Here is a 14,756-nt window from a genome sequence, read left to right as displayed (position 1 = left end):
CCATGCTGAAATTTCCCATTATATCCTCCTTTTTTCCTTTCATGTTGCGCCATGCTTTCTTGGGCTCTTTCTTAAATCTGATCACCTCTTGCTTCTCCTTCCAAAGTTCATGCATCCTTCTCTTTTTCCTTTTCAGCATCCTGTATCCTTGGCTGCACTTTCCCACTCCTTCGTGGACTTATTGAAGCACTTTAACTTGCGTTTGGCTGCTTTACATTCTGCATCAAACCATGGGTTATGAGGGAGACCTTTCACTTGTTGGTGATTTCTTTTAGATCGCCCCATAGTGACCTTTGCAGCCTCTTCTATTGCTTGATGAAAGGTAGCCCAATTTTCTGAAATGTTTTGGGACATGCATTGGCTACTCAATAGGCTGTCCAGAAAAGTGGCATAATCGAATTTCTTTGTGGCTTGCATTCGATATGCCCAACTTGTTGCCTTTTGGATGCGTTGTGTAAGCATGTGTGGAGGTCTAGACATACATGAATTGGAGTATGGTCCGAGTTCGGTGACCGAGCCCCAATTTTAAAGTGTCCAATTAAATCCAATGCATTGTGGCTAACTAACGCATAGTCATTAGTGCTTCTTCCATGGTTTGATGTATAGCATGTGTATGTTCCGGAGTTTGCAAATTTCTTGGTGCCATTCATGACTACAAGTTGCATAGAATTCATCATGGATATCAAAGCCGAACCTTGTTCATTCATGAGGTGATCGCATGAGCATCTATCCCATATTGCATCTAATACAAGATCGCCATCTTTGTCGGCGGGATGGGTTGAGTAGTCAACCTATTGAACCTGTATGTTGGCTATGCGAGCATTAAGATCCCCGAGTATCATCACTACCCCTGTGGTGTGTAGGTTGCAATATCTGTATATAGGTCGGCAAAAGGGTCATTCTTGGAGAGATTATGCAAATCATAGAACGGGGATTCCCGATGTGGGATGTAGCATCCCGCAATGAACATCGATCTCCCAGATGTACAAATCTCAGCCCATATGTATCGTTTGTGTTCATCTATCTTGCATATCTTAACCTGATTTTGCATTTCCTTCTTGTACATTATAGCAACACCCCCTTGCCGGCGCATCTTAGTACCAGGCCACCAAACCGAGTGTGTAATATATCCTGGAATACTTGGCAGTCTACATGTGTCCTGTTCTCACGTTTCAAGTAGAAAAAGTATGTCTGCTTGTGGTAGAACCTCTGTCAATCCTTCCCCTTTGTGCCAAGGGCAACCTCGTGACGTGTATGTTCGTGGTCCCATGGGTTTCCCCCTGTCATGCTTCTGGTGGTGTTGCCCTTGTGGGGGTGGTGTTCTTTTTCATTCGTTCTTCATATGCCTGTCTTCTTTCCTTTTGTTTCGCGGGTGTCCTGTCTTCACTGATGTAAATTGGGCTGTCCCTTAGATAAATGCGAGCATTTTTGAGTATGATGGCTCTTTTACGTGCATCCAACATTGTGCATACAATTGCGCGATTGTTCTCAGGTCTCTGCTTACCCACACGGTATGCCCCATACACCACTACATCATGCATGCCAAATGTGTTTGCAAGGAGGTCCGTGACCTCCGCATTCAACATGAGTACTTTCTCATTGTCAGAGTCGGATATGCCTCGAATCACAATATTCATACTGCGTTTCTCTCGCTCATTATACTCTGTGCCATCTACATTTGCATACGTCTCATGTGTCTGCGGAATGGCATTTGGAGTACTTCTTACTACATGTGCCCAGGAGGTCGTATTTCCTGTTGCACTATCACTGATGTGTGCAAGCTTCTCGTCGTGTGTAGCTAGAGCGTCTTGCACATTAGAGACCTGTTTGTTTAATGCATCTTGCAGGGCCTGAATTTTCTCATCTTGATGTTGCATTTTCAGATTCTGTATTTGGATTGTGTGCTCCAATTCCTGGTTCTTTAGTGCAAGATTTTTGATGTCTTCACCCTGCTTCATCACCATTTCCTGTAATGATGAGATAAAACCCCAAATGTCTTGCATCGAGCATAGCACCGATTTCCTGGTTCCTGCACCTGTGTCTTTACTTGTCCTTGTATTTGTACCTGTACCTGTATCCATCTTGGATGCGGGTGTTTGTTTATCCTTTGCATTTGGCACGTTTCTTGTCAGTGACGATCGCACGGAGAAACCACTTCTTGAAACCCGCAGGTTGACTGGTTCACTCATTCATATGGGGTTCACCCTTGCTGCAGTGTTGCGCACAGGTGTCCATGGCAGTTCTGCGCAGTGTAACAGGGCTGGCGGGGGCAATGGCGGCAGCGGGTGTGCTCCACAGCAATGCTGCGCAGGGGTGTTGGGCTGTTGAGGACTGTGGCGAGAGCAGTGGCGAGCAGCAGGCAGCTCATGGAGTCCTGCGCAAGCAGTAGACTGTCATGGCCTGCTGGTGTGTAGGGCCATGTGTAGGCAGGGCTGCGCGCTGCGCGCAGGCAGAGAGAGAGTGCAGCAGACGACGCGCAGGCTGAGAGAGAGAGAGAGAGAGAGAGAGAGAGAGAGAGAGAGAGAGAGAGAGAGAGAATCCACGCGAGAGACACAGAGTGGCGGGGTTCCACTCCCAAAATGCAGTAGCCCCAAACCCTAGCACCCCTTCCGGTATTTCTTTATATTGCTTCAACAAGGTATAATTGAGGGTGCTTTGCTCTGCTTCTTGCAATTGGGAATGCTTGAGAGAGACTTTGGCTCACACATTTAACGGCCCTTTGCCATCTCACATGAAAAGCAACTCTTCCAAAAGGTGTTGGTCCAAAAACCTGGTGCCTATGTGGCTATTTTCGTAAACTGCAGACTGTCCGTACAATGTGCAAGGTCAGCATGAACTTATGCCATTCGAGGGCTAGGCTGCCACGCTCGCATTCTCTTTCCAAAATTGAGGTCCTAGTTCATCTTTTAGGGAATTTCTAAACCGGCTTACCCTTCACTGTCCTTCCCTTGTGTGCTAGGGACTGCTCTTGATGTGAAGTGTGGATGGAGGAGGAGGAACTGACATATACTCCTTATATACTAGAGATTTACCTTGGAGCTTTGGTTTAGCCCCGAGTGCATGTCAACAGGTAGAATCTTCATGTTGCACAAGAGGGGAGCCACTCCACTCCTAAGTTGCTGATTGCCTAGAATGAGAGAGTCAACCAATTTGTCAGCAGGTAGAATCTTCATGTTGCACAAGAGGGGAGCCACTCCACTCCTAAGTTGCAGATTGCCTAGAATGAGAGAGTCAACCAATTTGTCTTTGACATTTAGGGGTGCTGACAAGCTGACAGTACTTGGAATTCCTTATAACAGATTGATTTATTTACTCTTGCAACTGTGTGTTTGTTTGAGCATATGTATAAGATGAAATGTCTGCAGCAGATTATCTTGATCACTAGTGAGGTGATACGATTTTGACGAAATTTAGGCCATCAAGACATCTGTTAGAGATCCAACTCGATCCAAATGTAATGGTCAAATAAGACATAATGATCACGATTCATGTCTAAGATCTCGATGAGGATAGTGATGTGCATGTGGATGTGATTGTGATTGTGATTGTTCAATTACTAGTGTTCTTTGTGCTAGTGCATGGTTTGAGTAGTCAAATTGCATGTCTGTATGGAGTCAGTGTCTATTGAGTTGTTTGAATGTTTACTGCCTTTTTTGCAGTGGGAATCGTCCTTGATTACTCTTCTTCTAATTGTGGGGGATATGTCACAGTGATGATGTGGCAACCAATTGCCTTGATAGAAGAGAGGGATCTTGCCGAGTGATGACGTGGCAGGTCCGTAAAACCTGCCGCAATTGCGCCGCAATTTTCGGGCTGCAAACATGGTAGATGAACGGGTGCTTTTTTTTGGGCCAGTTTTGAAAGCATTGACTTTTTGAGCTTGCAAAGCTGTTGGGGCTCCATTTTTAAGCACTACATCTCCTTCCATACAGTCCATACAAGACTGCCACGACAGCACTTGGCCAACAGATAAGGCACATCATCGCTTTGTGACAAATCGGGCCTATTTTTGTATTCCTAGAATAATAGTGCCAATTTTTGTGGTTTGAAAAAATTAGTTGTTTCTAGACTTCCTAATGTAAGGAAACATAGGGGTTCAGAAAATGGGGAATCAAGGTTTCCCCTCCATGAAGCTTCCTGCACTTGAGTAATATATGCAGCCTACAAACCTCAAAACCTACTAGGTTAGTGTGAAGTCCAGTGACTTTTGCATCTTTGCATTTAAAAGATGGCACCGTTCACTCGAGCTCCCTCATTATATATCCTTTCAAAGATCGCTTTAGAAGCTAAGCAACGGGCTCATCTATCCAACTTAATTACAGAGTCTGGACTTGAGCTTTTTTGTGCTTATCGTTTGGTATTCTTTGCCAATGAGGAGCATCTGCCTCAGTAAAAGTCAGTTTAGATCAGAACTTATACATGGGAGAACACTTAATCCTTGATTTCAACAAACAGTGTTGTGGATTTGACACTGATCCAGGTGTTTACAGGTAACAACTATGAAGGAGTTGCGTGAAAGACATCTTGGTAAGCTTCAAGGACTTTCTCGAAAAGATGCTCGTCTACTGGAACCAGAGGCGTATAAAGTTTTTGTGTCTCACCTTGGGGAGGAACCAATTCCGGTACATATTTTTTTTCAATTGTTTCATTCATTTTGGGTCATTCAAGATGCAAGCAGGCTCTGTAAATAAGGGTATTATTGCTTAACATGGGCTACTGCTAAATGGGTAACAGCCTTATGAAGCTGTGTTGGATCTGCAGGGTGGTGGGGAGAGCTTTAACGAGTTTCACAAGCGTTCAAGGTTATCATTGGAGAAAATTGCAGAAAAGCACCTTGGTAATCAATGAATTTTTCCAAGAGTTTACAGCTTGCCGAAAAATTCAGAATGTACAATATTTGCTTTTCCATGTGGAAGAAATTATGTATAGAATCCCTGTCTAAGAAAGCCCCATGGTTTGAATCAAATGGCCACTTTCCATTCCAAGTGCATCCAGTGGGTTTAGTGTGATTGACTATAAGTTAGTACTGCTGCAGAATGACCTCGCCAGAGGCACCTCGTCCGCCTTCTTGTATGTGTCCCGTCTCTAGCCGGTGCTTGCGTCACTTTTGCTAACAGTGTGGTGCTCACCACCTTGAGCCCCCAGATTGGTTGAGCAGACTCATGAGACATAAATGCTCTACCAGATCCACCCTGCATTTTGCAGAGCATCAGTCAGAGCTCATGGTTTTTTGGCTACAAGCAGAAATGTAGAGCCGTTACCTACATAATACATGGTGGAAAAGTTTATTTTATATTGTGCTTCCGAACCACTTCTTTATTTGTTGAGAAAGGTCACATGGCGGCCTGCAAGTGGTTAAAAAATGAACAGGTGCAGTATGTAGAGAAAAAGGCGGGAAGAGAGATGCCAATAGAAGAAGATGCAAGAGAGTGAGCAAACAGAGAAGCACATATCTGTAGAGAGTGCCTTTGTTGGATATTCCTTTGATTTCAGCACGGCCACCTATCTTGGAGCCTATTATAGAGTACTCTGAAGAGCCTTTTTATGAATAACAACTTTTTCGCTAGCTGATTTTTGTAAAAAGCTAGAATTTAGTCCAAGCATCTTCTTCAACTGATTTGCTGCAATACTTGGGGCATGAGTCCATGGTCCATTGGATATTCAGTGCAAGACCCAAACACTAACATTGCTTGTACCCTTTGTTTTTGCCCTTCTCTCACTAGACCTCTCCCTCAGTGTGGTTAGTGCTCGATAATGTTTGGCAAGAAAGCTTACACTTTTCTCTCGTGAATGTTTTCTGCAACTCCTTTCCTCTATTCCCTTTTGCTTATAGGTGACTTGAAGGCTGGCAGATCTCCTACAAACAGGAAAAAAAGAGTTGATTGAACATCTCAGCTATTGGAGGAAGTTTCGCTCACATACAATCCTTGATTTTTGTTCCACCTTGCTTGGGTAATGCGGTGTAAGCAACAACGCTTACAGAATAATGGGCTATGGGTTACACTTCGGCTTGGTATCCTACAAAATTGCTCTTAAAAGCCATAACGATCAAGGGGATGGCCATAAGAAGACATTGTAAGGTGACATTATGTGCTGAATGTCGTGGCATTTTACTCAGTACTGTGAAAAACAATAGTGACCAACAAAAGAAAATTAATTAATTGTGCTTATGCAAAAATTGAGCGATTAACACTAGAGGCTGAGGGCCAGATTCCATTAAGTTGGTCCTCTCCTTTTGAATGAGCTTCCATTTACATAGAAGAATACACTTCCGTGATATGTTTTGGTTGCAAATTCTTTAGGACTAAACTAATCGATCAATTGCTCAAAAATTATCGTCGGAAATTGACTTGGGTCCCACTCTCAAGGACTCCACACTATGAGAGCCAATAGTGCCCATGGATAGATGCTACAGGCTTGGACACTGCAAGTGAGGAATCAATAACAACAAACAAAGAGAAACTGCAAATAACTGAATTGAACTTGAATACAAAGAGATAAGATAAGAGTAGTTGGCTCCCGCGGGAAGCGCCGTTGTGTTGACCCCCGTTTCGCTTCCGCTGATGCCGCACTTTGGAGGCTTTGGGTGTGGGAGGGTCGTGCCCTATCTCAGCTTTATTGGGACCCAGGAGAGTGGCATTGGCCTCACTCTAACCCCACCGGTGCACCTGTATCATTCTTTGAGTACACTGTCAGAATTGGAAGATTAGCACTGATGAGATAGCACCCAGAGCAGCCCACTCGTATGTGTTTCTGGTTACATTCAGGTCTCTCCCATGCCTATCTACAACAGTTTTGATCAGCCATCTGGGATTTACATGCGGCTCGTCGTATTTCTTTTTTCATCTGGATGATTGCACATGTAGGACTTCGAGTTGGGACTTGGCTAGCTACTATGGGTCATGATCCGTTATGTACTCGCTGTCCTTTGCGACTACTTGAGTCACCTGCACACTGTCTTTGGTCATGCTCCTCTTCTCATGTAGTGTGGCTAGCAGTTTGCTTTTTACTTAGCAGAGCCGGTGTTCAGCATGGATTTCTCACTTGGGGATCTGTCTCATGGTTGATGCCGATGCCCAGACCGCATCTTTTCTACCAGGGCTCAGACACAGATCCAGCTCTTATGCTTACCTCGACTGGTTATCAGTGAGGGACTTTGGCTATGTTACCACAGATTGCTTGGCAGGGGGATCCTCAGACACGTGATGAAGTTTTTTCAGTCATCACTAGCATTACACCATGGAATGTTTGGAGAGCTCGTTGTCTTCACATTCTCAGTGCGGCTCCACAGCTCCTTCAGGATACCCTCACTGCCATTTGGCTGGACATCATTCACACCCTGATTTGGCAGTGGGATTCTTCCTCAGGTACATCTCCAGCAGCCGAGGCTCGTCGATTTGCCTTCCTTCGGCTTTGGGCCCGATCTCCACTCTTCTTCACACTTACAGGTGGCCAGATTACATGGCATTATTCCCCCCCTCGGTGGTTTCTCCTCCACTCATCACACAGACCACCATGAGATTGTTCTAGTCGAGTTGTCACTATAGTGGCTCTCACCCTTACATTCAGCTTGTACACCCCACGTGATAGGCTATTTTGGCATCCGATGGGGATTATATTGTACTCAGTAATATACAGCCCTGATTTTTCCAAAAAAAAAAAGATAAGATGAGAGTCGACATTGAACGGCAGAGTGTCACAAACTGGTGATGTGGCTGGTCCCCCGGACACACACACCCTACTGGCACAGACCCACCCGTAAAACGCGTTGGGCTGATGACGTGGCAGATTTTCGGAAATCGCGCTGACAGGCTGACGTGGCAGGCCGTACAGATCTTCGCCTTTTCCGCTGACATGCTGATGTGGCAGTGTACGGATGCCCGTCATTTGCGCTGGCTGCTTTTGGCTGGCAGATTTTGAGCGAAGCTTTTGGGAATAGTTGCTTTTGAGTTTAAACTTTGGGGGCTCTGCTTTTGGGGCAACACTTGTAACAGTAAATAGGTCTTTTAGGCCTCATTACTCAGAGCATCTGGACACAGAGTCTGAGTGAGTTCCCGCGGACTCTCTTGTTCTTTGCACACAGATTAATATAAAAAGAAATACGGAAAGGGCGCCAGTCTTTGGGGCCAATTGTCAAGTGACACATCCAACCCTATGTTTCCGTGGACAAGCTACAGCACGACAAGGGTTCAGTCAGTCCAATCAGTCTAGTTTTAGAAGTGTTCTGGCACTTTTGTGAGTCTGTTCGCAGACCGTGCATGTCCAGTCACTTAGTGTAGATGCATATCCTCTGGTTGCACACAGCATGATCATAATCATAATCCATCAGAATCCTTCACAGGGGAATTTTCCAGTGCATTTAGCCTATTTTCCCTATTTTTGACATTTTTTACTTATTATTTTTAAGTGACTTTTGTTGGAAAGTATGTAGGGCAAATTGAGTAAGTTTGTATATAAGCAAACCTAGGCTAGCACTAAATGGCAGAAGAGGCAACAGGAGCCAAGGTCAGCAGGCAACTTCTCAAGCAAGAACTTGGTGGTCTCCCCTCCAAGGAAGGACTTAGCACCTAGCGTTTTCTCATCAGGCATCATCGCCCTAGCACAACAACCCTTGGCGTTTTTGCATCAGGAGATCATCGCCCACACACTCCCAGTACCTAGCGTTTCCAGACTGTAGCCCTAGCGTTTTTCAAACCAGATCGCCCTCCCTACTGCCTGGCGTTTTTCAACAGTAAAGCAACATCAGATTCAGCCCTATAGAACTTGCAATTTCATCCCTAAAGAACATCAGTTTTCAGCCCTAAGACCTGCAGAATTTCAGCGACAGATCAGCAGAATCAGCCCCAAAACCAGCGTTTTTGGATTTGTAGCAGATTTCAGCCCATAGCATTTTTGGACAGTAGATAAAAGATTGCAGATTTCAGCCCTTAGGTCGGTGTCGTCATCCCCGTCGACATAGCCTAGACTTGCATCAGTCACATGCATTTCCATTGTACTAGTTTGTGCAATCATAAGTAGACCACTCTCGTCGACGAGAGTGGGGCCTTCGGAGGAGGATTTTACAACGTCTCTGGTGTCGTATCTCTCTTCTCTCTCTATCTCTCAATCTGATACACTTACACGCACAGTGTCCATTCACTTTGTTGTGATCATAGCACTCTCTCATTAAGAACGGAAGGCTCTCCCTTCCATAAGAACAAAAAGGAACCTTGAGCACAGTTCGGAGCACTCATCTTGAGCAAAGCGCAAACATTCATTCCGTTGCACCTTACATTGGTATCAGAGCTTTGGCGTGTTTTGTATTACTCAAAAAAAGAACCACAAGAATCACAAGAATTTTTTTTTGCTTGTTGCGGTCGCACGAACCCAAGTTTGCTTGGGCGTGTCGATTCCTAATCTTGATTTTGAAGAGTGACAGGAATCCCAAGAAAGAAGGGCTTGTCCAGCCTCCCCTTGTGCCTCTTTCCACTCATTGAGAGCGGACCGTGCACTTAGCGGCCGGCCAATCAACGTGAGGTGGGAAAAAGCAACCTTTGTGTGAGCGCAAGGCCGCCAAGGGGTGCGCCCGCGGAAAAGAGTAGAACTCGGGTGAAGAGAAGATCCTTCTCAAACACAGATTGCAAGCGAAAGAAAACCTCAAGACCCTCAAGAACCTAAGAACCCAAGACTCTCAAAAACCCAAGTTCCTCCTGAACTTAAGAACCAAAGATCATAGTGCACGGTCATCACCCGAAGCGGAATGGATACTTCGCATAGAGGTGATGAGCATGAGAGAGGCGACGAAGAGTTCTCCCCACCAAGAGATTTTTCCAACCCTCCCCCTTCTCCATCTACGCCACGAGTTGTACCAACTTCTATGGAGGCGACGGTCAAGTCGATATTGGACATGATGGCCCAACAACAAGAAGCCAATCACGAAGTGACTTGCCTTGCATTGGCACAACAAGAAGCGAATCAAATTACGCTGGCACAACAAGAAGCGAATCGCATTGCTTTGGCACGCGAGCGCGAAGAACGAAACGAAAGAAATGCTATAAAACAAAAAGCAACTCGCATTGCTTTAGAACGCGAGCGCGATGAACGAAACGAAAGAAAAGCACAAAGAAAGGAGGAACGGGAAGCTCAAAGAGCGGCCGAGCGTGAGGCTCAACGAGACCTCCACACTCAAGAATTGATTCGACAAGTACTTGCCTCGAAGTCTGAACCAGCCAAAGATCGTGGGAGTTCCTCAAGTGGCACAAGCCACGAGGTGGATTCCAACAATCCAGTCACAGAGAAGTTGACTTTCAGAAAGTATGATGGTAAGATGGATGCTACGGTTATTCATTCTTGGTTGCATCAATTTAATGCTTATTTTGCTACAACTAAGAAGACAGGAAATAGCAAGGTTTTGACGGCAGCTATGTACCTTGTCGGTGATGCCATCAATTGGTACCACGCATGGCAAGAGGCACAGTTAGCATCTAGAGAAAGCCGACGAACTCATGCCCCTTTCCTTCAATTGGGTTGATTTCCAAGACAAGCTCAAGGCGCGGTTTATGCCACCTCAGTACCTGGCACGATTGAAGGACGATTGGCGCGCTCTCAAGCAAAATGGTATGCCGGTTATGTCTTTTTCTAATCGTTTCTTGCAGCTAGGTAGTGTTTTGTCATATTGTTTAACCCAGGTAGTATGCATGATGTGATCAGTCCCTCTCTTGTTGAGAGAGCCCGCCTAGAAGTTAGTCAGAAATCTCCTCTCGAGGTCTCTGGCTTTGTTCCCGGTATGGACTCTCTCATCACGCAAGAGTGTCTTAGTGTGTTGTTTTCAATTCAACAAGCTACTTTCCGTAGAAGATTTTTTGTCTCTCCTCTCTCAGGATGTGATATGATTTTGGGCATTCGATGGTTTCGTGATCTTAACCCTCTCATTGATGGGAGGCTAACACTTTCACTCTCAATGCCAAAAGTGACTCTCCCATTGTCATTCGTGGAGAGAACATTGTTCATTCTCCCTCTCTCATTGCTAATATGCAGGACAAGATTGAAAGGATTCAAGAGAAGGAGACTCTCTCAGTCTCTTCTTCTCCAAAGCATGACACACATGATTTGCATGATGATTTGAATGATAATGATGAGCATGATGATCTGGATGACAAGGACAAGCATGATGATTTGCATGAAGATGACGTGATTGTTCACAAGGTTGATGAGTTAGTTGATGCTTTTTCTAGCGAAGCTAACCTCGTTGCAGATTTGATCAATCATGAAGGATCGATCTTGGCTCTCGAGCCTAGGTCCAAAGAACCATTACAGGAAGTATTATGTGTTCGCATGATTGATACGCACGCATTGTTCGAATGTTTCATTCGGATCGTTTCTTGTATTTTCGTCAGCATCTTTATGTGATAGGCATGACATATTGTATGTTGAGCACGTTTCACTCATGGATGAGCATGAATGTATGCGGATTTTTCATGAAAAGCTGAAAAGTATGCATTCAAGGAAGTCACATTCCTTGTCTCTGCCTTGGCATGACACATTCGTAGAACGAGCACATGAAAGTATGAGCACCAAGCATGGGCATTTCCATTGTGAATTGCCACAATTGATTGATTTAGATCATAAGAGAAAGATTAGATCTCATTGTTTGTGTATGTGTGGTGAACTGTTTGGCATTCCGTCTATTTGTTCATCTACATTGCATGCATAGTCTTCGAGGAAGACAAGATTTTTTCCAGTCACTTTACATGGAATAGGTATGTTCATGTTTTTGTGTTGGAAGTGGTTTCAGGAATTTTCAGCCATGGAGATTCTTGAAGAAGGAAGAAGCATGACTCTAGACGAAGTTGAAGCATTGAAGGAGCCACAGGAGACTTTGTGTCGCTTTCAGCACGGCCCAAAGAAGCAAGCGTTGCATACCTTTATGAATTTGCCCACGTTCTAGATAGTCAATCGTAATGAAAAGTAAATGGGCACATGTGCAATCTTGTGTATTATCATCGTGGAAAGTTAAAGAACTTAGCGAAATTTAAATTGAACGCAAAAACCACATTTCAGTCATATATATTGGTGAATTTCATCGCAATTCAAGCGAATCCACGTTATCCACATCATTGATGTTGTCCTCCTCTTCATCTTTGCATAAGGTTGACTCTGAACCATCTCGCTCTGCTACTGTGGAAAGGATCGGATTGTTCGTAGAAGAACAAGTGAATGAGATCAGATATCACTAAAACCTTTCTATATGTTAAGAACAAATGGTGAATCACAATAGTAGACACTTCAACTTGGAGAGAGAGAGAGAGAGAGAGAGAGAGAGAGAGAGAGAGAGAGAGAGTAATTTGTTACCGTTTATGTGAGGTAGAAGTCAACCTATGAGACAAATCAAGTATACATGTGTGTGTCTTCCATCTATCGGAAAAGACAAAACAAACCACACTGGTACAAAATAAAGAGAAAACTCGGTGTTAGATGGGATCTGTGTGTGTGTGTGTGTGGTGGGCGGGGGGGGGGGAGGGAGCGGAGGAGGGATGGAGCTCTGTGCATGTCTATAAGCTCATGTCTACTAGTACAACCATGCAAATGCATCAAGCTAGCTAGCTCCATCTTGTGCTAATAGGCGAGTGTAGAATGAAACCGGCCCGTAGGGTGGTATACTTTAGCTCTCACCCGATCTTTACTTAAACTTTACGACACAAAGGAACTTCACGAATAAGCATGTGACTGGCATTACACTTCAAAACAAACCACTGCTTGGTAGCTAGAGTGCTACCAAGCATACAGCGACGCCCTGTTGGCCCCAAAGACTGACGCCCTACTTGGTATTTCTTTATTCTTATTACACTTGAGAAAAACCTGTAAACTTCTACAAGCTGACCCACTTTTATCGGGTTGAAATTCCCCTACTCTAACTTGATTTCGGCAGCATAACCATAGTAGAAGTCTCCACGGACAAAATGGTGACTTTCCACGCACTTTAGAGCACTTTACAAAACCTGGCGAGAAATTACAGCATGCTAGTACAACCATGCAAATGCATCAAGCTAGCTAGCTCCATCTTGTGCTAATAGGCGAGTGTAGAATGAAACCGGCCCGTAGGATGGTATACTTTAGCTTTCACCCGATCTTTACTTAAACTTTAGGACACAAAGGAACTTCACGAATAAGCATGTGACTAGCATTACACTTCAAAACAAACCACCGCTTGGTAGCTAGAGTGCTACCAAGCATACAACAACACCCTGTTGGCCCCAAAGACTGACGCCCTACTTGGTTTTTCTTTATTCTTATTACACTTGAGAAAAACTTGTAAACTTGTACAAGCTGACCCACTTTTATCGGGTTGAAATTCCCCTATTCTAACCTGATTTCGGCAGCATAACCACAGTAGAAGTCTCCACGGACAAAATCTCAAGTACACGGTGACTTTCCACGCACTCTAGAGCACTTTACAAAACCTGGCGAGAAATTACAGCACGCTGAATTGGCAATCACTTATGTGGATAGCACTCTAGCTCTTGCACCTGTAGGGTCACTTGCCCCTTGAATTAGACGAGACTCCTTGTGGGAAGTCTCTCTAAATTCTCTTGTACTTGTCCCTTAAATTAGACAAGACTCCTCGTTGGAAATCTCTCTCAATTGTCTTGTACAAGCACCCAATGCTTTCCCGAGGCTCCCCTGGCAAATAAACGATCTGAACGCTTTCACCTAACCCTCACCTAGCTGTCCAAACCTGTCCATGGCTGTAATTGCAGGTGTTAGACCCAATTTTGCCAGCATAACAACGCAAAAATCCTTGTAGGTCAAAAGTACACGTCAAGGACACTTTCCCTTGCGGTTTGGAAGCTTTCTAGCGAGTTGCATGTCAAATTCAGCATGTTGTAATTGTCACGAGGACATGGCAACTGCTAACCTTAGTTGTTGGTTTCTTTTCAATGATTTTCGTGTAATTTTTAAGACCCTCTTTTTGAAGTTGCATATGGCCGGACATTGTATGGCCAGTGTGAAACAGTAGTTTCACCCGCAAACGGTAAGTTGGTCAGCACTAGAATTCCAGTAGTAAAAGGGTGTCTAGGCTCAGTTCAAAGTCATCTAGGTCCCCTCACCGTACTTAATAAGTTGGTGGATACTAGGAAATTAACTACATAGAGGCACAGTGACAAGGTGGGGTCACCAAGAGAAAATCACCCGAGAACTAGGTTACATTGCATTTTTGGACGTGGTCCCAATGGTGAAAGATGGTCATATGACCAGTGAGAGGAAGCATCTCCTAAAATTTAGGGAACTGCTATTTTGGACCACGGAATCTGTTCGCGTCCTTAGCTTCAGAATGACAAGGGGACCATTTTATCACTCTGCCGCTAAGTCAACTGAGCAACTGGTTGAGATACTTTTAGATAGGAAGGTACAAAACGGGAAAACCATGCATGAGTGCCACTTGGCACATTTTTGAGCATTTTCCACATTGAGAGAGCGAGAATCATTGAAATAAACGTGGGGGCTGCACTTTTCATCCGCATGGTGGATTGTTGCAGGTACCAAAGCTATTGTCTGCAAGCTTTTCCTCTTATGTACAATGTAGTGCAAGAAGTGATGTCCTACACACTCTACATTGCTCTCTCTCTCTCCCCTACGTGCAGTAACGTGATGCCCCACAAGAGGGGCTCTTCATTTGACCTATGTACAATTGTGTGGTCTCATGCTTTTGTGCTGAAGCAAGAGCCTCTTTGAGCAGGACAGGAATAGCTAACTGCTACTCCAAAAGAAGGCACCGG

The 14,756-nt window shown here is 44.6% G+C and overlaps 2 protein-coding genes across 3 annotated transcripts in view; one reads left to right on the top strand and one right to left on the bottom strand.

The window, feature by feature from the left end:
• LOC147433488 (metal-independent phosphoserine phosphatase-like) overlaps positions 1-14,756 on the top strand; it is a 55,106-nt gene that overhangs the window by 17,352 nt on the left and 22,998 nt on the right. For both annotated transcript variants that reach the window (XM_086490172.1, XM_086490171.1), the window contains exons 5-6: positions 4,491-4,622; positions 4,762-4,837. In XM_086490172.1, coding sequence (XP_086346298.1) covers positions 4,491-4,622; positions 4,762-4,837 — 208 coding nt within the window. The remainder of the gene's footprint in view (positions 1-4,490; positions 4,623-4,761; positions 4,838-14,756) is intronic.
• Positions 710-2,998, bottom strand: LOC147433489 (uncharacterized). Its single transcript, XM_086490170.1, has one exon. It carries the CDS (start codon positions 2,187-2,189, stop codon positions 1,284-1,286), a length of 906 nt encoding a protein of 301 aa, XP_086346296.1. The 5' UTR covers positions 2,190-2,998; the 3' UTR covers positions 710-1,283.

The sequence above is a fragment of the Adiantum capillus-veneris genome, chromosome 19 (assembly GCF_014529385.1).
Source record: "Adiantum capillus-veneris isolate H3 chromosome 19, ASM1452938v2, whole genome shotgun sequence".
NCBI lineage: Eukaryota > Viridiplantae > Streptophyta > Polypodiopsida > Polypodiales > Pteridaceae > Adiantum > Adiantum capillus-veneris.
The sequence above is the reverse complement of the archived record's forward strand: the minus strand, read 5'-3'. Positions and strand labels throughout refer to the sequence as shown.

Coding starts and splice junctions, on each gene's coding strand:
- LOC147433489 (XM_086490170.1), bottom strand. CDS start 2,189: ATGAGTGAACCAGTCAACCTGCGGGTTTCAAGAAGTGGTTTCTCCGTG.